At 30.8% G+C, this 27,368-nt stretch overlaps 5 protein-coding genes and 1 non-coding gene across 9 annotated transcripts in view; 4 read left to right on the top strand and 2 right to left on the bottom strand.

Moving 5' to 3' along the window:
• Window positions 1–13,537, bottom strand: part of LOC109609096 (serine/arginine-rich splicing factor 6-like) — an 82,025-nt gene extending 68,488 nt beyond the window's left edge. For 2 of the 3 annotated variants that reach the window (XM_049964408.1, XM_049964406.1), the window contains exons 1-2: window positions 13,403–13,537; window positions 13,164–13,211 (exon numbers count right to left, since the gene is read on the bottom strand). The gene's annotated coding sequence lies outside the window, so the exon portion shown is untranslated. Of the gene's footprint in view, window positions 1–2,324; window positions 2,386–13,163; window positions 13,212–13,402 lie in introns of those variants that run through there. The other variant, XM_020025723.2, reaches the window with a different exon arrangement.
• On the top strand, window positions 1,070–9,065 carry LOC109609036 (cadherin-23). Its single transcript, XM_049964202.1, has 23 exons — window positions 1,070–1,301; window positions 1,855–2,006; window positions 2,196–2,502; window positions 2,567–2,770; window positions 2,822–2,997; window positions 3,060–3,257; window positions 3,313–3,707; window positions 3,770–4,047; window positions 4,109–4,422; window positions 4,485–4,799; window positions 4,856–5,129; window positions 5,186–5,454; window positions 5,513–5,898; window positions 5,956–6,103; window positions 6,161–6,418; window positions 6,486–6,674; window positions 6,732–6,864; window positions 6,926–7,323; window positions 7,375–7,697; window positions 7,754–7,952; window positions 8,006–8,198; window positions 8,252–8,399; window positions 8,463–9,065. The coding sequence occupies exons 1-23, from the start codon at window positions 1,070–1,072 to the stop codon at window positions 8,629–8,631; spliced, it is 5,658 nt and encodes a 1,885-aa protein (XP_049820159.1). The 3' UTR covers window positions 8,632–9,065.
• Window positions 11,012–12,660, top strand: LOC109609068 (uncharacterized). Its single transcript, XM_020025689.2, has 3 exons — window positions 11,012–11,168; window positions 11,232–11,387; window positions 11,984–12,660. Exons 2-3 carry the CDS (start codon window positions 11,234–11,236, stop codon window positions 12,559–12,561), a joined length of 732 nt encoding a protein of 243 aa, XP_019881248.2. The 5' UTR covers window positions 11,012–11,168; window positions 11,232–11,233; the 3' UTR covers window positions 12,562–12,660.
• The window catches only part of LOC109609100 (colorectal mutant cancer protein), a 44,879-nt gene continuing 30,952 nt past the window's right edge, over window positions 13,442–27,368 (top strand). The window contains exons 1-3 of one of the 2 annotated variants that reach the window (XM_020025727.2): window positions 13,442–13,551; window positions 13,609–13,793; window positions 13,851–13,963. In XM_020025727.2, coding sequence (XP_019881286.1) covers window positions 13,442–13,551; window positions 13,609–13,793; window positions 13,851–13,963 — 408 coding nt within the window. Of the gene's footprint in view, window positions 13,552–13,608; window positions 13,794–13,850; window positions 13,964–23,557; window positions 23,730–27,368 lie in introns of those variants that run through there. The other variant, XM_049964401.1, reaches the window with a different exon arrangement.
• LOC109609101 (mitochondrial import inner membrane translocase subunit Tim29) lies at window positions 13,984–14,699 on the bottom strand. Its single transcript, XM_020025728.2, has one exon. The coding sequence runs from the start codon at window positions 14,631–14,633 to the stop codon at window positions 14,052–14,054; it is 582 nt and encodes a 193-aa protein (XP_019881287.2). The 5' UTR covers window positions 14,634–14,699; the 3' UTR covers window positions 13,984–14,051.
• Trnar-ccu (transfer RNA arginine (anticodon CCU)) lies at window positions 19,793–19,865 on the top strand. Its single transcript has one exon. It is a non-coding gene; the product is annotated as a tRNA-Arg (tRNA).

The following is a 27,368-nucleotide window of genomic DNA, read 5'->3' on the forward strand; positions in this document are numbered from 1 at the left end:
TTTTAAAATGTTTTTTGTAAGTTGCAGCTCCAGCAGAACCGTCATTTTTTTTAAATTAGGATAGACTCGCCTCTAAAAACTAATCGTCTGCACAGTTCTGTGATTCACTGAATGTAGTCCTAAATAATTCAAAATTGGACATTTTTAATAAAAACCAGGGTTTTTCTTGTAAGTTTGGGGTCAAACTAACCCTCATCCACTAACCATTTTCTCTCAATCTTTGAATTTCAATTGACAATAAGATTTGATTATTTTTTAACATTCGATTTATCCAGTCATCGATTTTCTTTCAAGTTTTTGGTAGCTACTACTACTTGGCCAATTTAGACCAATGATTAAATAATTATAATAAGCAAATGATCGCTAATAAACAATCAATATCAGAGAGCAATAAGAGACCATAAGGTAAAACAGTCATATAATTATGGCTATTACTGTATATTAAATACTTCAATTAATTTAGATTCTTATCCATAAAGGGATTCTTATGTGCATAAAAAATGTATTATTTGCAAAAGGAAAATTATATGTACCTACACGATAGACTAATTTCATGGTAATTCGTATATATTATGGAAAATGATAATGTGTGCACATGCAATGGTCAATTCACTGATCTATTATATGGTCAACGTCCGCGGAAACAACGTATGGATGCACATCAAGAGCTCTGCTGAGAAATGGTTTTTCTTTTAAGTCGCATAATTTTGCGTGAGATGAGAAACTCCAGTAAACATTATACTGTTCGGATCTCCACAATCCCTTTCTTTTAACGTAAATCGAGTATTTAGTAAAAAGTATAACAGCTGGTGAATTAAAATAATTGGAAAAACACTTAATTGAAACCTGCCGTTATTAATATACAAAACCTCAAGACAATGTTGAAATTGTTTTAATGGCATAAACGTCCTATTTGTTTCAGTGAAAGCCACACACTAAAATTGAGACTTCACCAAGGGGAAAATGCAACCATGAGAAATAAGACAAATAAGTCAACCATCGAATTGGAGACACACGTCCTCATTATATCTTCATAACGACATGATCTGAACGCAATCCGACCACAGAAATGGATCGTAGACTTTTTGCCAAAATTAAAAACGCGTTGCGGACATTTAGCGGTTACTTCGTGAAGATTAAATTCAAATCGACGACGAACTTTCAGTGTTTTATTATTGTGTTTTTAGTGCTATTAAATTATAATGTTAGTTCGGTAGTCTGCAACAAGCCTCCTAGATTTTTAATTGATGGCCAAACGGAAATCGTTTTAAGACTGAAAGAAGGTGAAGAGACACCTGTAGGTGAGTAGAACCATTTCCTATTTAAAAATTAATTTTTATTTATTTATGCGTTTTCTACTACTAAATAAGTAAATTTATTATAATTATAACTGAATTCATTTAAGGAATGTAGTTTTTAAAGGTGATTAACCAAGCTATTATCATCAATTATTTATATTGATTATGACAATTAATTAACTTCGGAAGTTGTCTTTAACGGTAATAATTTTCAATTTGGGGTACCTTTTAAATTAATTTATTTAACATTTATTTCCGGATAATAATAATTATAGATATTTAAATATAAATTAGATTTTTTTTAATTCACATCTTTTTAATCAACAAATTTCATCATGATTCTAACTTCTCCTCTGTCTAATTCACAATTATAGCAAACATTGTCTTAATATTACTGATATTTATACAATAGCAGCAACAATAATATTATATTTTCCTTGGCTCATTCACACTATAATCTTATAAAAGCCACATTTCCTACCGTATCTGCATTCCTAGTAACTAGGGAAATACTATTTTTAAATTTCTAACATGTGGGATTAAATATTTGTTACAGGTACTTTAATTTATAAATTAAGAGGTGCAGATCCTGACGGAGATAGACTGCAATTTGGCGTTCGTAATAGTCCAGGAAGCGACATTATTCGGGTGGAAAGCACTTCACGCACCGAAGCTAACGTCTACTTAAATAAGGAACTTGACAGAGAGGTAAGTCACCTTTTGAGACTTTTTGCTTTAAACTCGTACTAAAACCAACTAGATTCGCTAGTATCCCGTTAAGTTCCGTGGGTATGTAATACCATAAAAGTTTTCAAACAGTATCAAGTGAACTGAAACAACCTTTAATATTTTTGAATTCAGATTTCTGTATGATAACAATATTGTTTTGATGTCTAGGAAAGAGATGAATATGCTCTGGTCCTAACATTGACTGATGGCCATCTGGGACAAGGAAATTATGTGACTCAAAGTCTTTTACTTCTGGTCGAGGATGTGAACGACAACGTCCCAATATTTAAAACTCACCAACCTTCCGTAACGATAAGAGAAGACGCGCCACCAGGTCCAATAGCCACACTTGAGGCGACGGATGCGGATGAAGGTCCTTATGGTCAAGTGGTGTATCATTTACAGGAAGCCGACAACGACAGGTCTTTATTCGCAGTCAGCACCGTTGGGGAAAAAGCAATAGTTCGTCTCGTAGGTATGCAACTCTGTTTACTCACAGCATACCTGGGTTACAGAAGCATATAATTAAATTATTTCAGGAACATTGGATTACGAGCGACAAACAGTTCATCAATTAAAAATTTTAGCAGTAGATAGGGCGAAAGAAGGTCGAGTTAATACAGGAACTGCTGTTCTGTTAATTAAAGTAGATGACATTGAAGATCAACCCCCTGAATTTGTACGAGTGACTCCTATCGCAAGAATACCAGAAAATGTTCCAATTGGGACATCTCTAGTACAAGGTAAATTAAAACACAATCACAAATAAATTTTATTAACTCCATAGACTTCAGTTACTGCAGTAGATGGAGACAGAGGAGTTAATAATCCCATCCAGTACTCACTATCATCAAACAGTATACCGGACGTTTCCGAAGTTTTTACAATTGATAAAGATACGGGGGTAGTTCTAACTTCCAATGTGCTGGATAGAGAAGCGGGGTCAGATACTTATATTTTACAAATTACGGTAAATTAATTAACGATTTTCATATTACTCCTTATCTAAATTATGAAAATTATTACTCACAGGCTACAGAAGTTGGGAGTGCCATGGATCCACCACCTTCATCCAATACTGAAGTAACAATCATGGTGATGGACGAAAATGATGAAACCCCAAAATTTAAGAGCATCCGCTATGAATGTGAAATTGCAGAAAATGCACCAATTAACACACCATTAACATTTTTAGGATATACCAAACCGGAAGTATATGATTATGATCAAGTAATATTTTTATAGTTTTCAATCGTTAGGTCATCTAAATATTTTTTTATTATAGGGAATTAATGGAACATTTCAATTATATGTAAAAGGAGCAAGTGATATTTTCGAAATAACGCCAAGCAAAGCGATAAACGAAGCAACCTTTATGATCAGAGTAAAAAACTCTACAGCACTTGACTACGAAAAAACCAAATCGATTAATTTCAGTATCATTGCCAAAGAAATAGTTAAAGTGAACCCAAAATTTAGCGAAGTTGCAGTTAGGGCTTATCTACTAGATAGAAATGATAATTATCCCGAATTCACAAAAACCATTTACGACGTGATGGTACCTGAGAACTGTGATATCGGGACCACAGTAGCTTGGGTTCAAGCTCTTGATGATGATTCCGGAAATTTTGGTACTAGTGGTGTACGATATACTAATATAGCTGGCAGTATAGAACACATGTGCGTTAACTAATTAATATTAGCCCCAATGATATCACAGATTGTAATATAAATTTGTTTAGGCTCAATTTACATCCAACTTCTGGCGTAATAACAGTAAAAACAGCTGGTGGACCAAACTGGGATAGAGAACAAGTATCAAGACATTACCTAACCGTAGAGGCACGAGATGATTTGGGTAATGGCAACAGAAATACTGTTCAACTCATAATCAATATTGAAGACGTCAATGATAATGCGCCTATATTTACACAACATCGTTATGAAGCCAGATTAATTGAAAATAATAAGGAATTTGAAGCTCTATTAAAAGTAGAAGCACGCGATGGCGATTTAAATGGTACTTATTAACATGAACATCACAAAATTGGATGTATAATTACGATTTATTTATTTTATAGGAACAAAAAACAGTGAAATTGAATATTCATTGTTTGGGGAACTTCATACAAATTTCACAATAGATTCTGTCACAGGCATTATAAAACCCATAAAACCTCTAGATTTTGAATTACTAGAGGGTCCTTCCAAAGAAAATGTCAGGCCTCTGTATTTGACCGTAAGGGCAAGAGACTGGGGAGTGCCTAGTTTATTTTCTGATATTCCTCTCGTCATTTACGTCGAAGATATGAATGACAACGCCCCCACATTTGAATTTATGTTTTATAATAAAACTATCCCTGAGAATTTAGTCGGTGGAACATCCATACTCCAAGTATGCTAAGATGCATGATTTAAATTAATCATATTTTTATTTGTACTTTACTTTTTTTTTAGGTTCGTGCTATAGATTTAGACGGCTCTTCTCCAAATAATCAAGTTGTCTACAGAATTCAAAATGGAGCATCCGATAAATTTACAATCGATGCTGAATCTGGAATAATATCAGTGGCACGTGGGGCTTCGTTGGATCCCGATTTAACTCAAGGGAGAAAAATGCAATATTCTTTAAGTGTAGTAGCTTTAGACGGTGCACCTGGAGAAAGTCAACTGCATGCTGCTGTAACTGTTAATATTACAATATTGGATGTGAATAACAAAAGTCCCACGTTCCAAGAACCTGGCACAATAGTTATCAAAGAAAATGTTCCAGTAAGAGCACTGACAGTATTACATATTTCCCAAAAAATACTAAAATATATTTTTAGGTGGGTACTATTGTTTCCAGAATTAAAGCAGACGATTTAGACAATAGTGCCAATTTAGAATATATTATCGATGTTAAGTCATGTGAAGCAAAAAATGAAATTGGTGTACTTTTAAAAGTAGATGATTTTGATTGTGCTAGTGCATTTTTACTTGATTCTCAAACTGGTATACTCACAGTGGGAAAGCCCCTCGATCGTGAGATAGTAGAAGTATTTAGAATTGGTCTGTTAGTGGAGGATAAAAGTTCTGAAACAGGCCCTCAAATTGACGCAGGTAAAAGGAAGCTTCGCAAAATGTTATTGTTATAATTTAATTATGTTCTTCTTTAGCATGGATCACAATCATAGTTGAAGATATAAATGACAACAGTCCTAAATTTCGTCAGCCCTATTATAAATTCTCGGTAACAGAAAATAGTAAAAATGGTGTACCCATTGGTGTAGTATTAGCAGATGATCATGATAAAAATAAAACAATTACATTTACTTTGGAAGGAAGACCGGAAATTACCGGGATGTTACATTTAGATAAAAACACTGGTGAAATTGTCGTGGCCAACAAAATTGATCATGAAGCTTATGACTGGTTAAATTTAACGGTAATATTTTATTTATCTAAAATTATATTGATTTCATTACAAAAACATCTGCTTAAAGGTTAAAGCTGTCGACTCCGGAATACCCCCAAGATCTTCTCGTGTCGAGTTATTTATTCAAGTATTAGACGAAAATGATAATAATCCCTATTTTGTATCAGAGCCTAGAATTTTAATGATTCCTGAAGACACACCTCCTGGAAGACAAGTAGCCATAATAGAAGCATTAGATGCAGATTCCGGGGAATTTGGAAAAATTACATATCTTTTAGATAGAATCTCATCTCAAGGAAAATTCAGCTTGGATGCAGACACAGGTATATTAAAAGTTGCTGATAAAATAGACAGAGAAGAAAAATCCCATTATTTATTGGTTATCGAAGCATGGGATAATTATCAATATGGTTTCAATAATGGAGAAAGTAGAAATGCTTTTAAACATATTAAGTAAGTAGCTTTTATGAAACAAGCTACGAAAAATCGACATCAAATATTTGTTTCTAGTGTCACTATACTAGATGTAAACGACAACGCTCCTGTTTTAAATGTACCACCCCATTGTGTCAATATCACAGAATTTCATGAACCTGGTCAGCCTATCACAATTATTTATGCTTCAGATGCTGATGATCCAGAAACTTCTAATGGACAAGTAAGCATAAAACACTTTTAAGCAAACGACATAAATAATTTAAACATAACATTTTAGGTTATTATAGACATATCAGATGGGAATCATCTAAATTTATTTGCGCTAGAACAAATTACTGATTGGTCTGCAGAAATTCGGTCCACAGCTAGCCTCAGAGGAAGGCACGGAAATTATACTTTAACCATTAGAGCTCAAGACTTGGGCACACCTAGTCACCTTGTGGAAGTTCCTTTTCAAATATGTGTTACAGATTATAATGACCATCCACCCGTATTTATTAGTCCACCACATAATTCAACTTTAAGAATACCTGAGGTAAATGGCATCATTATTTACAAAACAATTTTAGTTCATATTTTCTTAATACATATTGTAATTTTAGAATGCAACGATTGGAAGTGCACTTATTCAAATTAAAGCTACAGACGAAGATGTGGGTCCTAATGGAGCAATTCGTTACAGACTAAAAACTGATCCAGCTGGCCACTGGAAAACCTTTGAATTACAACCTCTTTCTGGAATTCTGGAACTGCGTTTGCCTTTAGATAGGAAGAAACAGAAAATATATGACGTAAATATATATGTGATACATTTAAATGATTATCGACAGCATAATTACATTTTATAGATTAGAATTGAAGCATACGATTTAGGAATACCTACACCCCTAAGTTCCGACTTAGATCTCACAGTATATGTGACAAACATCAACGACTATCAACCTCAATTTTTGGTGGATGAATTTTTGGTAAATTTTACAGGTAATAATTATTTAAAGGGGAAATTTATCCTTGTAATAAAATTATTTGTACATTTTTTCAGAAAATAAAGCGGGTGGTGTCGAAGTTCAAAAATTACCAGGAACCATAGATAGAGATGAACTAGAGTTCGAAGGTCCACCAGCACCAATATGCTATTTCGTAATTGGAGGCAACGAAAACAATTTATTTAATGTACATCCTTACAATCACGTTCTAACAACAACACGATCCTTAGACAGAGAACAACAAGAAGCTCATTTAATTTTGATAAAAGCCACAGAAAATTGTGAAAATCCTCCTAAAAATCAAAGTTTCTTTGATCCTGGAGATGACACTCAGTTAAAAGTGATAATAAGAGTTATAGATGTAAATGATAATGCTCCTAAATTCATACACAGAGTTTTCACTGGTGGCGTTAGCACAGCTACAACATTTGGAACTACTTTTATGGAAGTGAAGGTATTCGGTGAAAATAAATTGTAAACATGAATTAAGGGAATAATATTTTAGGCAGAAGACGCAGATGAAGGTAGAAATGCATTGATATCGTACTATCTGATAGGTAGAATACAAATGACTTTAACTGAGGGACTGGAAAACCTTCACAGAGCACCATTTATAGTAGACAGAGAATCTGGAGCTGTTCAATTAAATTTTGATCCGCAGCAAGGAATGAAGGGCTACTTCGATTTTATGGTGCTGGCAAATGATACCGGCGGTTTACAAGACATGGCAAGAGTATTCATCTACCTTTTAAGAGAAGATCAAAGAGTCAGGTTCGTACTTCGACAGAATCCACCAGAACTACGAAATCGAATAGAATCATTCAGAGAGTAAGTATTATAAAAATTAATCTATAAATTAATAAAAAAATATACTTTGTCCGAAGAACTCTTGGGAATGTTACTGGCGCAATAGTAAATGTAGATGAGTTTAGAGTTCATGCAAACCATGATGGAACTGTAGATAAAACTAGGACAGATTTATATTTACATTTAGTAGATAGAAATGACAATTCAATATTAGAGGTTGAAGAAGTGCTCCGTTTAGTGGATCAAAATACGGAGAAGCTTGACGAACTTTTTAAGGTGACTACGAATTATACAATTTTCAAAATTGTCGTTATTACATATTTTTTTAGGAGTTTAACGTATTGGACACACAGCCAGGAGGCACATTAGCTTTGAAATCGGAACAAGCCAACAACACCACATTTTGGTTGACCGCATCATCATTATTCCTCTTGTTGCTTTTGATACTATGCTTATCTTTGTGTATAAACCAAAGACAAATCTATCACAGAAAACTAAAGGCTGCCACCGCAACCGCATATGGTGGGAATTCTAATTGTTTGCATTAATATTTGGTGAACTTGTGTGTGTTTCAGTACGAGCAGATTCGGAAATAGACGGCAGAGGTTTAAGCGTAATCAGTGGAAGGGTTCCAAATACAAATAAACATAGTATGGAGGGCAGCAATCCAATCTGGTTAAGAGCTTATGCACATGAGTGGTATAAAAATGTGGATAATATAAGGTGACACAAACAAAGTAAAATATAATTTCAGTAATGAAAAATATTATTATTTATGGTTTTCAGTCAAACCTCCGAACATGACTCACTGGATGAAAACGTAGTCGGTTGTGGAGACACATCATCCGTTGATAATTTACCTCCGTCCAATGATGGTTCCCCGCGGAACCAAAATTTATACCAAACTCTTCCACCAGCTCCACCTCCCCGTAAATTGGAAACAACCGAGTTATGATTAAAGTTTAGAATAAACAATTATTTTAGAACGAATAGAATAGAGCCATTAAATGAAGAAGACGACACCTCAATGTGAATTGAAGCATTCAATTCTTTTATTTCTATAAATAAATTGTAAGCTTTTAATACCTAAATTATGAATCATCACTATTTTCTAACTAGGTAGCCGTAAAATATGTCACATTAAATTTTCCAATAAAAAATAAAATGTGATTCAAATAAAATAATGCCAAATAATAATAGTAGACAGACAAAATAAATATAGGAATCTAGTTAGAATAAATATTATTCAAAGTCTGAATCGTAAACAGCAGTTCTACTCGTTCTAACTGTACATATTACTTTGCTCATTATAAATTTAACAACGATGTATTGTATTTATTTATTTCTTCGTATAGTAATAGTTTTTGTAAATATGTACCGTAATGTTAATAAAAATTTGTTAATAAAAATTTTATAAAAAAGTGTTTTGATTTGAAAAAACCCATTGTAACCAACGAACATGCGTTGGTTTGTATGATTTTTAAATACCTATAAAATTTGTGAATGATTCATCTAACAATCCCACATCTATTTGTAAACACACATAAACATTAGCTAAACTTTACCGAACAATTTAGTTGGAAAATTTATTAATGTCGCGTTATCGAATTGAGATTTAAGTGAAACTTTGTAGTTAGCTTTAATGTCATTAAAACATATTAAAATCTTATACTAGCACTTTTGAAAATAGATACGAAGGTGTAATAATAGATTTTCGTAATGGATATAAATGTTTAAACAGTAAATAAATATAAATTTAGTCATACCTATTTTTGTTTTATGAAAATTTATCGCAATTAGATGCCTGACACCCTATAAATTCAACTTGGTCATATATTTTTCTGCCTTTTCAACCTCCTAGTGAGATTCGTGTCTCAATTAATGCAACCATACTTGTATTAATTTTGACATGATTAAAATTAAACAGTGAAACATTCCAACAATTAATTATCATACTAATTATTATAATTATGCATATATAGATACTTACTTTTTATTATCTATTATAAGCATATGAAGCAATAAACTGCAATATAAAAGAGGTTTATCATGACGATCGTAGCATATTTTATTTTATCCTTGAATGAAATATAAAGTTGTGACCAATTTACTTTAATAAATATAATAATGGTTTTTACACATTTAGGCCAAAGAAAATAACCACATGAATGGATGATCTCATCGTAAATGTTGTGAATGATAATGATAAAATTTGTAAATTTCACAAGTAAGAAACTTATCGAACTTCTGCTTATATTACATTTGGATTTGAGTTATGATGAACATTTGTCACAATACAATAAATAATTGTAGGATGTATATTATACAAGATTGTGTAGAAACATAAATAATATATCTATGCCATGTCATATCTATTTTTAAACTTTAATTAAATACAAGGGAAAGTAAAGCGACTATATCAAAACCATCAGTTGGTATTTCTGTAGGTTTGTCTTTGGAATTGATTAAGAGTAACCTTTTGTTACTATTCTAATTTTAAAGTGTCATGTAAGATATTTTTAATTATTGCTGTGCAATATTATATATAGAAATTATTTATGTATGTTAAATGTTTATCTTAACTGACCTTGGAAATACGTTTTTTATTATTCTTTAATTTTAAATGTACTAGTGGCTAATTGCAATTTCAAATAGAGACATTTTTGTTTAAAACTGATAAAAAAATTGCGTGCCTCATAAAATAGATGTGTTTCCTTCATTAATTCATAATTTTATTATTGAAACAGTCAACTAATCGGTCCGTTTTTAAACGTGAGGCGCCAGAAACGAATTTTAAGTTGTGAAATGTTTATGGAGCAGCTGCAACTGCAGGTGGAACCATGTTTGCGTAAAAATATTTCAAGAACTAATCAATTTGACACTCATTATTTATTTATTGTCATTTAAGTCTGTCCATCATTAAATTATTTAAGTTTATTATTATATTATTATTATTGTAATGCATATATCAATTATACATGTAAATTTAAAATTTATTAAAATCCGTTTATGTTTTTATTATTGTAAACATATTAATTTTTATTATCAATAATAATTATAAAATACTAAATGAATTTTAATATCCTGATCTAAATTTAGATTTTTGTCATGTTGTTGGTCCGCAAAGAACGTGCTAAACACGACGTAACAATACTTAGGAAGGTTTCATATAAAATTTAATATTAATAATTATTCAAGTCCTTACGAATGTCAAGAACTCGTATTATTGCCTATCCAACCTGACGTAATAACCGCGTTTAGATATTTTGTCATCTTCGGCACACCAGTTTGACCAAACGGTCTTGCTCGCGCACACAACCTTCTCGTGTAAATTTAGCTGTATCCAAGTGCTGCTCGACAAACATAAGAACGGGACTAACCGACGGAAACGAATTTCTAAATTTCAGATTTTAAGCGACGAGGAACACTACTCAGTTGCGAATCGCTGTTCCAAGTTATAACTTCGTATCAACAGTGTATATAAATAAATAAGTAATAATGCGCCAGCTATTATCGCGGTGGTTTAGTAATGTTGTTGATTTGTTTTATATGTAGGAATGGCGGAAAATAAGCCGGATACCGTACCTGGATTGGGATTCAAGGATAAAGAGAAGGCTCAGGAAACCATCAAAATTTTAGAGGGCAGAGATCCTGATTATCAAAAGTTGGCCATCAAAGGGCTCATTGGTCGGGCAAAACGTACATTAACATGTAAGTTGGAATTGTCTATTAGAGATTTGCAGTATTTTTAAATTAAGCTATATACACTCGGTTTATTTATGAATTGTTTACCATACAAAACTCAAAAGCGTTGCCAACATAACAAAACCTTCATAAACAATCCGATTTGATCCAGACAGAAAATTAGTATCGATATTAATTCTTTGTAAGAGCAGTTAAATTTTACTGATATTGATTTCTTGTTTTTTTCAATCGTGCGCGTTGATAAATAACACTTCAAGTTAATTCGAGAAATTAACTATAAAAATAAACCTAATTAATTGTTATCTTATCGCTTGTTACATACATAAATTATTACCTCCTAGTGAGATTATTTAGTTAAATGTATTCTAAAACTATTGCAAATTATATTTTTACATTTTTTGTCCTAAAAAAACAAGTACTTGGCAACGTGAGCTTATTATTTATACATAGAATTTGTCTTAATTTTGAATTTGGGTTTAAGAAATCTATTAATAAATGTTATATATTGTCAATGTCTTTTAAAATATAAAATTTTAATAATAAATAAATTATTTATTTGCTCCTTTACGAAAATTATTTAACTTTAATCCAATTATTTTTAGTAACAAAGGATAAAGATAAGCTACAAAACATTAATGACGCCTTGGCCATATTTGAGGAGTGGTTGAAAAATTTCGAATACGACAACAGATCGAAAGAAAACAGAGCATATTTACCTTGTTCAACTATACAGTTACTGCTGCCTCTTAAAGAAAAATTCGAAATCAAAGATGAGAAAGCCGATGCTTTCTTCAATGCTTACAAAACAAAGGCGAAGGGTGAATACAAAAATTTGAGAACAATAGCCAGTGGTGACGATGAACCCACATGGGATATTGTAAGAAACACTGAACTGAAAAAACTACTGAAAGAGTTAGATGAGTCTAGACCTGATTTGTGGAAAGATGATTTGCCCACAAAAGAACATTTGCAATTAATTTTATGGGCATACAGTCCCGACGCCAATAAAATTAAAAAGAGTTTATCTTTATTCGAAGAAAAATTGGGAGCGCCTAAGAACAGTGATAAATCGGAGAGTGATGAGGATGATGAAGACAGCGATAAGAAACCCAGTAAAAGGAAGTCTTCTGGTGAAGACGAAGACGAAGAGTCTCCCAAGAAAAAAAGCAAGAATGATTAAGTATTTATTTTTAAGATATTTTTCGGTACCTTTTTTGTATTTTAAGTACCTTTTTATTTGTTACTTAATATGTGTATAAAATATATATTACAATAAACATTTAGTTATTTTATTTTCCATAAAAAGTGGTGTATAACTTGTAATAATAATTTTCTTAATTTGTATAATATTGTAATTAAAATATACCAAAATATATTTATCAATCAGTATCAAGGTTGTGCATATATTAAATTTAGGTACACATTCATTAATGTAGTAAAAAAGCATAAATAAATACTTCAACTGTGTTTAGAAAGATATGTATATGTATGAATGTATATTGTTGTTGAAATTAAAAAAGGGTAAATGTAAAAACCAAAACGAGAGTATTTTAACTAAATTGTAATTAATAAATTAATTTTTTTATAAAAGATATCACAAATGATATATTGTTTTTATACACTGTATTCTCCATAATTGTTTTTATTTTCCTTGGAAATAGGTTATATGAATAATTTATATAAATTAGTAAAAATTTACACCACTAGCTGAATTGACTATACATTAAAATAATTATGTAAATTTTATATATAATATAATAGTTATGAAAATATCATACATACCCACAATGTTCACGGAAGTCACAATGAGTCACAGACACAGACAGGTATCTAAAAAAGTAATGCCTACTTCAAACTGAATTCAATAGATGGCCCCATAATCGCTCAAGTGACATTTGTATATGTTGATTGTTTACAAATGTCAAAAATACAACAAACCTAATACTACAACATATACATTTTTATTAATGGTATAACAAATCGGTAGGCGGTAATTATCTTATGTATACATTTATACTTACATACAGAAGCCTAAATGTGCGCCCTTCTTAAATAGGGTTATGGCTGACACAGATTGTTTAAGTGAAAGTGCTAGCTCTGTCTGCGATGAAGAACGGGTGAGACGTTTGTTTCAAGCTTGCGATGCCAACGGGGATGGTTATATTGATAGGTACTGTAATTCACAACCACCTACAATACAAAATGTTTCATTCACCATTTGTTTTAGCCAAGATTTGTTGGCAATATGCAAAGAACTGAACCTGGAGGATTCATTGGATGAACTGATGCTGCAACTTGGTGCTGATTCTCAGGGAAGAATATCTTATGACCAATTTTTACAACGTAGACTTGCCTTAAGACCACAAATAGATGCTCTCAAAAATAAGGACAATAATAGTGAACATAGTCAAGGTATTATTTACCTGTTAGTTGTTTTCCAATTAGATTTTTAAAAATTTGATCTTATAGGAAAGTTGGACAGCTGGGAATGGGACTCAGGTGCAAGAGATATGAGCCCTGTGCCAAAATCAATTGCAAGGACAGTCACACATGACAAGTACATTGAAGATGAAATTTTTAAGGTGAGCAATAAAGGCATATCTTAATTTCCATATTTATTTAACTATTAATTTACATAAGTATAATTCTATTTTTATTGTACATTCATCTTTAGTAGTTGATATCGTAGTCTATCATTTTTCTTGATGTGATCCACCAAATATTCAAAAAACCTATATCAATAATGCTACTGGGAAATTTACTGTATGGTAGTTGCAGATATGAACAATTATTTTCATAGATATCACACTCATCACTGTAGTTGTCTCTCCAAACAACTGAAAAAAGTCCTAAGCTGGTGTGGCGAATGAGGCCTCCATTGTAGCATTTCTCAATGTACTTCAAATAGTCCACAGAAACAGGATTGACTAAACTTGGTGACACTACAGATAGGTTGTTTTGGCATTCTAAATATTTAGCCCTGAAGCTTTGCATGTCTGGATTTTTGCAAATCATTAATCCTACAGCTGATAAACCTGCGATTGTAAATGCCGACTTTATGGGTCTTTCACGGAGATCTTGTTTAACAGACAGTGCTACTTCTGTATAATCTTTGTAGAGCAATTTCCAATACTTCACCCATTTTTCAAGAAACGTCCCTTTTATTTTCCTTTCTCCTTTTTCAACAATTGATTTCAGTTGTTCTGACGTTTTGGTTAGTGTGTGGAGGGCCGATTTATGAACCTTAAACATTTTAATTTATTTTGATTTGCAATTATTTTAACTCATGTTTGTCAGAAATTTAAGGTTAGGTTGTTAGGGATATTTATATTGCAGTTGGCTGTGCAATGTGTAGACTTGGTTGCCTAGTTTTTATTTTGTACACAATCTTATTGATTTTTAAATATTTTCTTCAGTGGATAGATTTTCAATCAACAACACATTGTTGTTGTTATAATTAATAATTTATTCAATTAAACTTTTTTAACAAAAATTACAAGCCTGTTTAGAGATTATAAAAAATATATGCATAGTATATGACATAAGAAGTAAACGTACTCAAGACCTTTTCTCATTGCAATTAAGAGGCAATTTTTAATCTCATTATGGTTAATTAACATTCATGGTTTGTTTATCTGTGGTTTCCGTCTGAGTATGAGGAATTAAGCATTTCAAAGGGTTCTTACCTTTATCCTTATCCTATCAATCCTAATTATACCGTACGAAAAATGCTCTTCGTGTCTGGATGTTGTAAGAGATGGATGCACGACAAAGAGAGAAAAGTTTTGCCCGGTAGTAAGAATCCCTACTCTCAGAGACAATGCGCCGTGCTGGTGCGCGCCGGCGCACAATGTAAATTAATCTTTGCGAATGCATTTAGTAACTCTCCGTATGCGTAGGGATGTAGTTCGAGTTTTTCGGATGCTCCATTTAAATTCCGTAACTTTGTATAATTTTCAATATGTAAAATGAAATATTTTTTGAGGGTATATCAAAAACAAAAATAAGTATTCTAAAAATAAACTACTTTTTTCAAAATAAAAATGTATCCCAAAAATTAAATAAAATATACTAAAAACAACGTCTGCGGAGACGAACCGCATGCTAAACGCAGCAAAACCAAATGATCCCCTCCAGTCAGTTCGGCCCGCCCACATAATTGCATGTATATCTTTCCTTTTTGTTTACAAAGGGGTATTGATGTTCCGTCTCAATATGCGAGTAGACATGCTCATCATTTTTGATACGGTATACGATTTACGTTGTAAACCTCATCATTTAATCTCTGGACGTATACATATATGTATGTATATGACAAAAACAAAAGTTGTGAATGTAATATAATTTAAGTTTGAAATTACCAAAAAAACACTGAACACGGTCAATAGTTTAATTGTCTAAAACTATTTTAAAGTTTTAATTTGCTTTATATCTCATTACGCTTATATATTTGCAAACTTCAGTTGCATTTTAACTTTAAAATACTTTAAGCACTTTTACTTTGTTTCAATCTAGAGCAGCTCCACATCTAACAAAACTTTTCTCATTTAATCATCCTCTTTTATATCTAATGGAAATATTAAATTCTCAACGTTGTTCTATACTAATCAGTGGTAGAGTAAGTTTCAAAGTAATAATTTTAAATGCAGGATTATCATAATTTAAAAATTTGTTTTAAATATATAAATAATTTTTTATTTCATTTGTTATAGGTAAGATAAACAGAAGAGATAATGTAAGTATGTATTGTGTATATGAAAGTATTATTTTATAAATCAGAAACATTTATTTTACATTTAAATATACATTATGACACATTTGATTTCTTTATGAAATTGAGTATAAATCCATTTCAGAGGGTGCTTAATCTAGTATTGTAGTTATATAATCTAAAAAAAATTGCTAGTATGATTTCATCAATAGTCAAAAATTGAAGAATAACAATATGACATATTTTAATACTTTACAATTGAAAAAAAATCGAAAAAAAAAATACAAATTTTATAAGGGTGTCTTTCAAATAGGCCACATTATATAATCGGTCAGATAGGGCAGAAAATTAAATTAATTATAGAATTTGGCAAATAGTCAAAAACTAGATGTTCAGTTAATATTGTTTTGGCAAACTAATTTGAACAATTAAGGAAACCGCATCCCCCAGATACCATATAACTAGGGTGCTACACGAAATATGTCCAGTGCATGATCGGCCCCGCCATTAATTTGGCCTATTGAACCTCATAAGCTGGCAAATTACGCGGGAAGTTCACGCGTTTGGAGTTTTTCGAACTGGAATTGGAAGTAATTGAGTAATAAACGGCTATGGAGGCTGTAGGTTACCGAATTCGCTCTTTGTATCGATCGGCTAATAGAAGAGAAAAACTGGCGGTTTCCATTTTATTTTTATCCTATTCAGAATTCGTTCGCCGGTCGTATTTAAATAAAAACGACGACTATTTTAAAGATATAATTTCACTCGAAAAGATTTATGTCGAACAAACATTACAGCCCAATATCGTAACTTGGGAGAGCTTAAATTGTCCGCACGAGAGTTTTTGCAGTCGAACAAAGACCCCAGCGTTCGGCAGTTGTTTGCTGATCCCCTTTATTTTAGATAAGGATTCTTGTAAAGCTGTCGCCGTCGCCCGCGAGGAGCTGGTAATGACCAATTGCGGATTCCCCAACAATTGGCCGCATATAATTTACAAAGAAATTAGGATACCCGGGATTACACTTGTCGTTTGTATTTCAAGTTGGCACCCCGGGGGTTTTAACTTTCGACGCCAATCATAATTCTTGAGTCAATAGGACATCAACTTGGTTTTTGGATAGATTCAAGGGAAATTGGCGCGATACATTTGCATATCTGATTGCTTAGATGTGACAAGGCAATGCTAATTATTTACAATTAATTCTTGTAGACAATATAATGTAAAAGAAAACTTACGTTTTCCTTGGAGTTCATTTAAAACACAATTTTTATGCAGACATAAGTGAGCTTCACACAACTATTACATTTTCTATTAGTGAAATATTATATAATGTTATATTAAAATTAATAAAATATCTACATTTTCAAAGTTTGTTGCGCCTCTTGGGCATGACCAGTATGCAATATACTACGTCATCCGCAAAGCCGGAATAGCTCTTTATATTTTCCTGTTTCTTGCGAAATGATGAAAAATCGTCCAAATGGGAATAAGTATAAAGCTCATATGTTAGAAAATTCAGTTCACATTTATTAAAAACACTAGAACCCGCGAGGAAAGTTTTTATATCGCACGTTTTTATCACTGTTTTATTATGATGTGTACTAGAAAATGGAAACAAAACGTGCGTATTTCTTATTTAGACTAAACCCAGTTTCAATAATATTACATTGAAATTTGTTTGTGACATCTCTACATCTTAACGAAAGAAAAAAAAAATGTAATTTGTAAATTTTTGAGAGACTGATTAGAATTACAAATTATTTGTGCAGCTACCTCCTATTAACTAACTAACCAACTTTGCAAGTTTAATTTAAACTTCGATGGAGTTTGTAAAACGTTCATTATTTAGGGTGTTCGTTATAACAAGAATTTGAATTTTTATTTTGCTTTAAGCACTTCTGGCTTTAACTTATTTCTAAACTATTATTTTAGTCAAATATTTCAATTGATATTCGATCTTTTTATCTCTATTCATATTAATATTATATACACGGTGGTCATAATTATAAATACTTCTAAAATATATAAAAATATGAGTTGTACTACTTGAATTGGATACCAGTACCTATAATGTTTCTTTTTCTGCATCATTATATCTACTAGCAACTGGTCAATCTAATTTTATTCTTTAAAAAATTGTATTTTTCAGTAGACAAAATTATAACAACTTTTTTGTCTTTGCTGATTATAATTATTTAATAATTGGTCGACTTTCAACATTAAAATTGGTATATTTATGTTCAATTCAACTCAGAAAAATATATGTTCCATTTTATAGAATAAGATTATGGTAGTGTCTATAAAACTCTATAAAACAAAAATACTGAATTAATATATTTTAACAAACAGTTCACATTAAATAGTTATATGGTAAACCATTTAGTTGGGGCACGCCAATGGAGAAGTCAACCTATCCTTTTTCTTTCGACTTGATGTATAAATAATGAGATTATTATGCAGCGAATATTTGATATACGAATGGATCCCGTGATCCGAGAGTTTGGTATGCAATTCGAGAAATCCTCAACGCTAACCAAAGTCTTGAACTGGAATTTTACTTGCGGTTAGCAGTGGATCCTCGGTAACTTAATTGCGAGTGCATTATATCATATCAAATATCAACAGACTAACGAATTTCAGTGATCACGGCCTACAGAGTTGTGCGGCTTTTCGCCGCAAATCTCGGAAATGAATTTACATATCCCGTCTGAAATTTATAATCTACATTTTACATGTTGAAATTTAATTGGGTACGTCAGAAAAGTATTATATAACCGAGCTGGAAGTTAGTTTACCGGATTTTGTAATTTGGACGTGAAATCTTTTAGGCGGCATATGCATATATGCATGTGTTACATGTAACTTTGCCGCCAGTATTTTATTAAAAATAAGTTTTCATAGAGTGGTCAAAACTAAAAAGTTGAACATCAGATTGTAATTTCACAATTATTATTTGAAAAATGTCTTATTTTTAATATAGTAATTCAAGCAAATGATTTTACTTAATTTCTTGGACATTTTATATTATTAAAGTACAAAAATATAATAGTTTAATTGTTTCATTACTTCCTTCTTATGAGACCCGTAATTAATTCTGCATCACCCGTGTTGAAATCGATTGAATAAACAAATAGATTAGCATGGTGCAACAATAAATGTTTATTGTGTCTATATTACGGCTCTAACATGTTTGTTCTATGTTTGATGGGGTTAATTAGAAATTTACCTAATGAAATGACAAAATAAACAAACAATTAACTATTAAACATTTAAAAAATACTCCATCATTCTCTCTTTGCTTTGCCCTAGTCGGGTAAAAACACAAATGTTTGCTAGTTGCATGTGTCATTAGACCTTATATTAAAATTACTTTCATAAGTCGTTTTTATGTCACTGACCTTATGTATATTGTATGGAGGATCTAACTGACATAATGTAGATATGTGATATTTTATACACATCTGGCCAAATAATAATAATTTTATTGTGTGAAAATTTGTGCACATATTTGTGGATGAATATTCCGGAAAGACTTGTTTGTTGACAGTGAATTGGCACGTTTGGCCAGACCTCGTGTTGTACATGCGACGTTCTCCAGCACGTGGTGCCCTACTCTCGACAACGACGACAATTGTAAGATATATTAACGGTAATATTTATCTTATCAGATTAGCATAATTTCATTATTTATTACCACAAGCCTCTGTGGCCCAATGGATAAGGCATCGGCCTCCTAAGCCGAGGATTGTGGGTTCGAGTCCCACCAGAGGTACGGAAATACTATTTTGTTGTTTAAAACCATGTTTTGATGACCTTGACACCATGTGGAAGACCGCAATAAAAAAATTTCAATTTATTTTTTGCTTTATATATTTTGCTTCTGAATTAGAAATCACTTCAACCGATAAATGCATATTTTACGTTATATCAAACATGTACTCATATTTTCCACAGCGTTGTTGTGTAAATTCCTGAAAAGCAATCCAAATCCCAAATTGAACGAGCTCGAGAATGTGTGTCTTGGTAGTTGGCCAAATGTTCAATGATGTGTGTTTAGTGGCATCTTTCTAACCATAACCGTTTCGTGGATATGAAAAACTAGACTTTAAGATCTTAACTTTGCCCTCGCTCCATCTTAAATTCGTCTTAATTTATCTCATTCATAAATAATAAAGCGAGGAATGGAGAGCCACATCAAGATTACTTTCATGTGGGTTCTATTTTTAGTTTACAAATTGGTATAATACTTCATAATTATGAATTTTTTGAAGTCAATACTTTTTAAGATGTTTCTGTTTGTGCACTAAATTATTAGTTCAAAGATAATTTCATAGTTTTATGAGATTTCTTTATTGTGCATGTATTTTAAATATTTTATTTGGGCAATAAAATACGAAATACTTTTGAATCTGTTTTATGTTATTATATATAAAAATAAAAAGAATTGAACGTCCATCCCGAACCATTGAACGAATCTTCCTTTGGAATTGTCCTCAAAAAATATTGATAAGCAATATCCCCGTTGATAAAATCTTTTATAAGACGGCGGACGTAATAATCTTACGGAAAACATGTTTTGTTATTTTCCCGTCTGAACATATCTACGGTTAATTCGGAAAGTTTTACGATCGAGAGAGTTACGCTGTAAAAGGGAGCCTTCCATCAAACGGGCGGCTTCAAATTGATATGGATGCCGAATCGACAGAAAATATCTGCAAGAAAATTATTTTTTCAACATACTTCTTTCAGTTGCCGGGTGCAGTCAAATGCGAATACCAGATACGCCACGGCGTATGTTTATGTCGAAAAGTCGGTTATTCGAATTTGTTTTATTGCGAACCAGATGTAGGCGCGTGCAATTTCTTATCATTCTTTTCATTGGGAATCAGTCATTTGAGTGGCATTTCTGCCCGATAAGACAAGATTGTAGGGGATCTGGTATCGACATTAAGGAATTAAATATTGCCTAGTTGGGGAGACTGGAAACAAAATCATGCTATGTTCAGCTTGTGTTTGAAATTCCTCTTTTATATAAATTTTATATAGTTACATACACTTACCTTATTCACCAAGTTTATGAAGAACGAAAAAATATGTGGTTTTGAAATTTTTATATCAATTATTTTGATATTATTTATTTTGAACAAAATTTTGTTTTCGATTTTGTCAGAAATGGAAGCGGTTTTTGTTTGATTTTTTTTAATTGTGCATGTAATTTACCTAAATCCACACCCTTCTGAGTTTTAAATTTTTTTCAAAAATTTTGACAGATAGATGATGCTCTAACTAAAATGTCTCTAAATTTTTATGCTGAAAAATCCCTTTTTGGCATACACGTTTAACTTTCTATATCACTGAAATTTAAACAAAATTATTGTTTGACATAAATAGAAAGCCAACAATTTTTGCTTTAATGTCCATTTTTAAAATACATTTAGTTAGTTTTATACGTTGAATTATACTTATATTAGAATTATTAATCATAATTACTATTTCAAAATAAAAATGATTATTTTTAATGTTTTTGTATAAAAATAATATTTATTATTTTATATTTAGTCTTAGTTTTAAATTAAAATCAATAATTATATTTTTATTCTATTTTCGATGTTAATTGAATGTCCTGCAAGTTTTGTGGCGAATATATTTTAGAACATTTACATCTCGCTCCATTCTTTAAAATAGAACCTGTCATCGATCAAATTATTCAAGGCAACCGATCAAGTTTTCTATTTTTATTCCCTCTAGCATTTAGAGAACATCTAAAAATTCGTTTTATTGCAATTGAATTTTATGGAGTGGTATTATACTTCTTTTTCTGACATTTCACTGAAACAAACCTTAACTTAAAAAGATGACTTGCATTTTAATATTTTATTAAAAAATATAAAACTTAACCAACACACAATAATAAATATTGTTAAATTTGTATGTAAATTATTATTATTCATATAGAAACTATCACTATATAGAAAAATTTCACATCCAACGATAATGTTCAGCCTTCAGTTGCGTAAAACTGCACTAAATTTTATTTTCCCCCATTTCCTTAAGCTTAATGTCTCACAATTCACATCTGTATTGACAAATTTAACACTAATGTGAAATTGTTTACTGGCAGTGTGCCAAAAAGCTTCCAGCTGCAATTAAATCTACACTTCCATGCTAATAGCTAATGAATTATTGCCAATGGTTAAGCTCGACGAAATCTGTTTCCGAGCTTTGTGTTATTGCAAAGATTCCATTAAATTGTTTGCTTTTTGCTTTACATAACCTAAATTATAATTTATTATGTTTATGTTATTTATCATTTTTAAAATAATATTTATATAGGGACTATTTAAATATATGCACGTTTATATGTAGTATTTATTATATTCCTGTGACAAAAAAAATATACATACATACATTTTTCTCATTTATTTACACTAAAGGTTCCTTTTTTAAAATATTTTATAGATTGTTTTTAATTGAATAATTGAGTGTGAAGAAAAGTAACTTTTATATTTGCTTTCCAAGATATCAAAACGAATGATTTCTTTAATTGATTGAGAGATCATTTTTATGAATATTTTGAAGCTGTTTTAGCACATAAATATCTGTGGACAAAAAAATTTAAAATATAAAAATGCCCCTATATCATCAAGAAATTAAAATTTTTTTGTTCACTTTTTCTTTAATTCTTAATGTTAGAAACTTGGAAAATAGGGACAAAAAAATATTTTTTTTACATTAGTTTAAAATTGAAGCAAATTTTCAATAAATATCATTTTTACAGACCCATATGGGACTATTATATATTGCACATATTTCAAAAACAGGTGAATTAAAAAAAAAAAAAAATCGACAGAATATTTTACCTTAAAAAATTTATGTTTCAGATAATTAATAGGGTTTTTAATACATATTAAATTCTAAAATTGATATATTCTCGTAAAATTAATGTTATTAAATAATATCACAAGAAATATTCAAACATTGCACTTGAATATTATTATTATATAGAAATAACCATTATAATGGAGTCGTAGATTAGAAAGAATTTCCATTTATTAGAGTTTAAGGTCACAAGTAAAAGCTTTTACCAAATTAAAATCTTAAAACATATTTAATTCAACAACTTCATATTTATTTCATAATACGTTAATTAAAATTTTTTTCGTATTACAATGGAACGTCTAATATTTAACTGTCAACCAAGTATCCACCTCTTAACTGATCTTAAGTCGGAAGACACTCGACAAAACTCTCCAGACCCACTAATTTACAATTACGTCCCCCCATTAGTGGCGTGTGTCCGCCGTCCCCGTGGACCGGGCCCCGTCCTCCGGACGGCTGCGTCGTCGTCGACGTCGGCGGCGGCGTCCGACCCCTTCGCGACCCGAAACTCCCGCCCGCCCGACGTGTTACGTAATGCGGTTGCAGCGCAGTGGAAATCCGACCGTGCCGCGTCCTCCGGTGCACTGCTGTACGGCGAACGTCGCGGCGTGTGCCTCTCTCGCTCGTTCCGTGTGTGTTTGGTTCTGTGTTTTCCTGGTCGTTTCGTTTGACGGGATGACAGTCGGTGTTTTGACCCGGTTGTGAGTGCCGACATCGCATACCGTTTTCGTTCGGTGTTTTGGCCTGATTGTTTACGGTAATTATTCTTCGGACGGCTTTGAGTAGTTGTTGGATACACATGAATGTCCTCGTTTCAGTGTTGCAAAGTGCCAAAGTTTAAAAAAAGATAATTACGATAATTATTTGAATATCTTTAACTTGAAATATAATTTGACAAAGATTTCTTCATGTCTGTGAGGTACAAAATCTTGCTAATAAACCCAAAAGATATTTTGTTAAAAAAATAAAAAATATATTAATTTTTTGTTTTATTCTAAAATAAATTAATTCATGTTTGTTTATTTTAACTTCAAATAAATTACACAATAAGTTAAAAGAATAATAATAATGTTTATTATTTCTAATATGTGTAAAATAAAGTTTAATTAGAGGCTTTAGAAACTTTTTCTATCCGAATATTTTTAAATTAAAAAATTATTATTTAATTATTAATACATAATACAAAAATAAATATTATACAATTTTGACTGCAAATTTTTTAAAATATTTAAAACAGGATAACAGATTTTTAAATTATTAATTTAAAGATTTAACTGAAATTTTCAGTCAATTACTAAGTTAACAACACGTATTAATATTAAGTGTATATTATTATACTTAACAGAATGATTCTTTATTATTTAATTATTAATACATAATACAAAAATAAATATTATACAATTTTGACTGCAAATTTTTTAAAATATTTAAAACAGGATAACAGATTTTTAAATTATTAATTTAAAGATTTAACTGAAACTTTCAGTCAATTACTAAGTTAACACGTATTAATATTAAGTGTATATTATTATACTTAACAGAATGATTCTTTAATAATTTGACACAAATAAAAAATAAATTTATTATCATATAAATATAAATATTTTAGATAAATTCTTTATTATGTATGTCCAGGTTGTCCCAAATTATGGTTGTGGTCCCATATCTTGCCATTATTTGATCGTACAGAAAATTTATATTTACATAAAAACATTGTTGTTAAATTCTTCAAACTTTTACCTCCAACATCCTCTAAACTGTAAGACTTATGAAAAAATTGTAAGATATCTTTTTTGTAGAACGTTCAATTTCCTACAAGATCACCTAATCACATAATGGAGATATGGATTTTGCCATATAAAACTAAAAAAAAATAGAAAACTGAGATAAGGACCTTCCTATTAAAATTAGGAGCCTCCTTGGTGCGCATTTTTTAAAGGTCCCAAATAAGTTGTATGTAAGTCCAAATAAGATAAAGAAAAACTGTCTAAGATAACCAGCTCTTTTTTTTCCATAATCCGAATTTTCATATGTATAATTTTAAAATTCCTACGAATACTGACTTGAGAGATATTGAAAAAGTGTGATAACTCTTTTTTTCATTTATTTATTTAGACAAATTGACTTGAATACTTAACGTAGTGTCTCTATCTGGTCTAAAAATACTTGTAACAACCAGAGACTACCAAGTTGGGTCATTATGTTGTTTTAAAACAAAATAGTCTTTCATCAATATAAAATATTTAAAAAAAAATTCGTTAAAGTATACTAATTGAAACATTTTTATAAGAAAATGAATGAATGAAAATAAAATGAAAAATGAAAATGTCAGAAATTATGCAACCTAAAAACATTTTCCTATTTATCAAACAACTTATAGATATTTAAAAGTATATTGTTTTCCAGAATGTCGTTGTTTGTTCATACATAACTATTTATTACTCACAAAAAAAATTCAGTCATGATGTCTGATAATGTTTGAATTGCTACATTGTCGAAAACATACTACAAAAATAAAATTTTAAAGAATGCATGACCAAGAAACAAATTTAGCCTTTAAAACGATCAAAAATTTAAAGCTTCCGGCCAGATAAAATACCTACGTTCTTAAATATTTATTTTTAAAATCAATATTGTTTCTACCAACCAAATAATTGAAACACGGACGAAAATTTGGGCAAGGGTTCATTTCATGCTCGCACCGATTTTAGTCTAATACATATGAATCGTCTCTCAAATATTCATCTTTTGTGGGTCGCTGTTGGATCTTCCCGATAAGATGTCAGTTCCTCCCGACTATTCTAATCTGCCAGGTCGTGACTGCAGACATTCGTAACTTCGTATGTCTGGATGTTTTGTTTAGTCGCCCGAATGTATCCAGGATAGCTGCATTTAACGTCTCGGTCGTGGAGTTCTTATCAATTAATTGAAACCAGAAATTATCAGCATAACGTTATCAATATCTAAAGTCAGGTATTACTAGACAGAGTTAAAACTATGGTACACGTTTTATAATATGTTGTTTTCTTTGTCGAATAAACTAACTGGCTGCAAAAGACGAGTTTTACAGAATATTTTTACTTTTTTCCCTTTCATGAAATTAGCTTTTTCGTGCGATTCGCGGTGACCACAACTACAAACTACCAACATGCCATAAACAGAAAATGATAAAATATCATGAAGTTTTTTACAGTCAAAGCAAACTCTGCTCTGGAACGACGAAATAAGTTTACTGAATTACATAATTAAACTATGGTAAAATGACTGGTCTAATAAATCTTAAAACTGGGGATATATCTATAAATTTTTATAGATGTTTGTATAATTTACTATGTCGTCGTCGGACGGAAATTTTATTACCATATGCTGGAGGTAAAATATATTTATCGTTTAAAGTTTCCATTTGAAATGTCATGTTTGCTTTTCTTTGTTTGTTTTAAAAATGTTTTATTAATTTGTTGATTGATGTTATTCGCCACATTATTCAATCCGTCCTATATTCGCGGATCATTACGTCATTTGTAACATAAGCTCGTCTTTATAGTCATTTCAATTGTTGAACATAAAGAACAGTCCCATAATTAAAAATCCATTTTTCATTATACATATAAACATTAGTTTATTGTAGATAATTTGTAAAATTAAATTTAAAATTAGTGTTGAATAAAAGAATTGGTTAGTATTAGATATTAACAAATTGTCAATATTTCTACATATTTAATTAGAAACATAATTTTTTTGTTTTTAATGCATATTAAAAGTACAGTTTTATATGGAACGTATTTAAAATTATTGTTATTGTTTAACAATACGCACATGAATAAAATTATGTGTTAATTAAACTGTATCCGAATACATCAACCAATAATTACCAATATTAATGAATATTATTCAAAGCACAACAATTACAGGGAAATGAAAATGCTAACGAACTCGACGAATAAATAGTAATTATCTGAATTACCGAATTAAGTCTATACAATTCGAAACATGATTGCTTTTTAATTAATTAATACAACCTTCTTTAATTGCTGCAGACAATAAAGCTTCAAAGTGTAGGAGATTTAATTAAAAAGTTAATCGGTAAATTGCTTCGACGGAAGGATTTTCGAATCTAGATTATGCTATTTACATTTCTTACAACCAGCATTGCCACCGCCTAAACACACGAAATCGTACATAAAAATAGTTTAATCAAAAGTTTAAAAATAGAGAAAATATAAATACGACTTGAACATTCTTGGATTGACTAATTGCTCAGTCTAATTACATGTAAATTTACTAAATTTGTCTTCACTCGGTGCTTAAAAAAAGTAACTGTTACTGATATTTAATTTTTGTGTTTATTTATTTCACCAACAATTATTTAATCGAACATAAATTGATATATAAAATA

Source organism: Aethina tumida, chromosome 3 (assembly GCF_024364675.1).
Source record: "Aethina tumida isolate Nest 87 chromosome 3, icAetTumi1.1, whole genome shotgun sequence".
NCBI classification, from domain to species: domain Eukaryota; kingdom Metazoa; phylum Arthropoda; class Insecta; order Coleoptera; family Nitidulidae; genus Aethina; species Aethina tumida.

Excerpts from the sequence above, each read along its gene's own strand:
- LOC109609036 (XM_049964202.1), top strand. The coding sequence starts at position 1,070 with ATGGATCGTAGACTTTTTGCCAAAATTAAAAACGCGTTGCGGACATTT. Across the intron at positions 5,899-5,955 it reads AATGCTTTTAAACATATTAA|TGTCACTATACTAGATGTAA; the intron begins GTAAGTAGCTTT and ends ATTTGTTTCTAG. Across the intron at positions 6,865-6,925 it reads ATTTTTGGTAAATTTTACAG|AAAATAAAGCGGGTGGTGTC; the intron begins GTAATAATTATT and ends ACATTTTTTCAG.
- LOC109609068 (XM_020025689.2), top strand. The coding sequence starts at position 11,234 with ATGGCGGAAAATAAGCCGGATACCGTACCTGGATTGGGATTCAAGGAT. Across the intron at positions 11,388-11,983 it reads GGCAAAACGTACATTAACAT|TAACAAAGGATAAAGATAAG; the intron begins GTAAGTTGGAAT and ends AATTATTTTTAG.
- LOC109609101 (XM_020025728.2), bottom strand. The coding sequence starts at position 14,633 with ATGTTTAAGGTTCATAAATCGGCCCTCCACACACTAACCAAAACGTCA.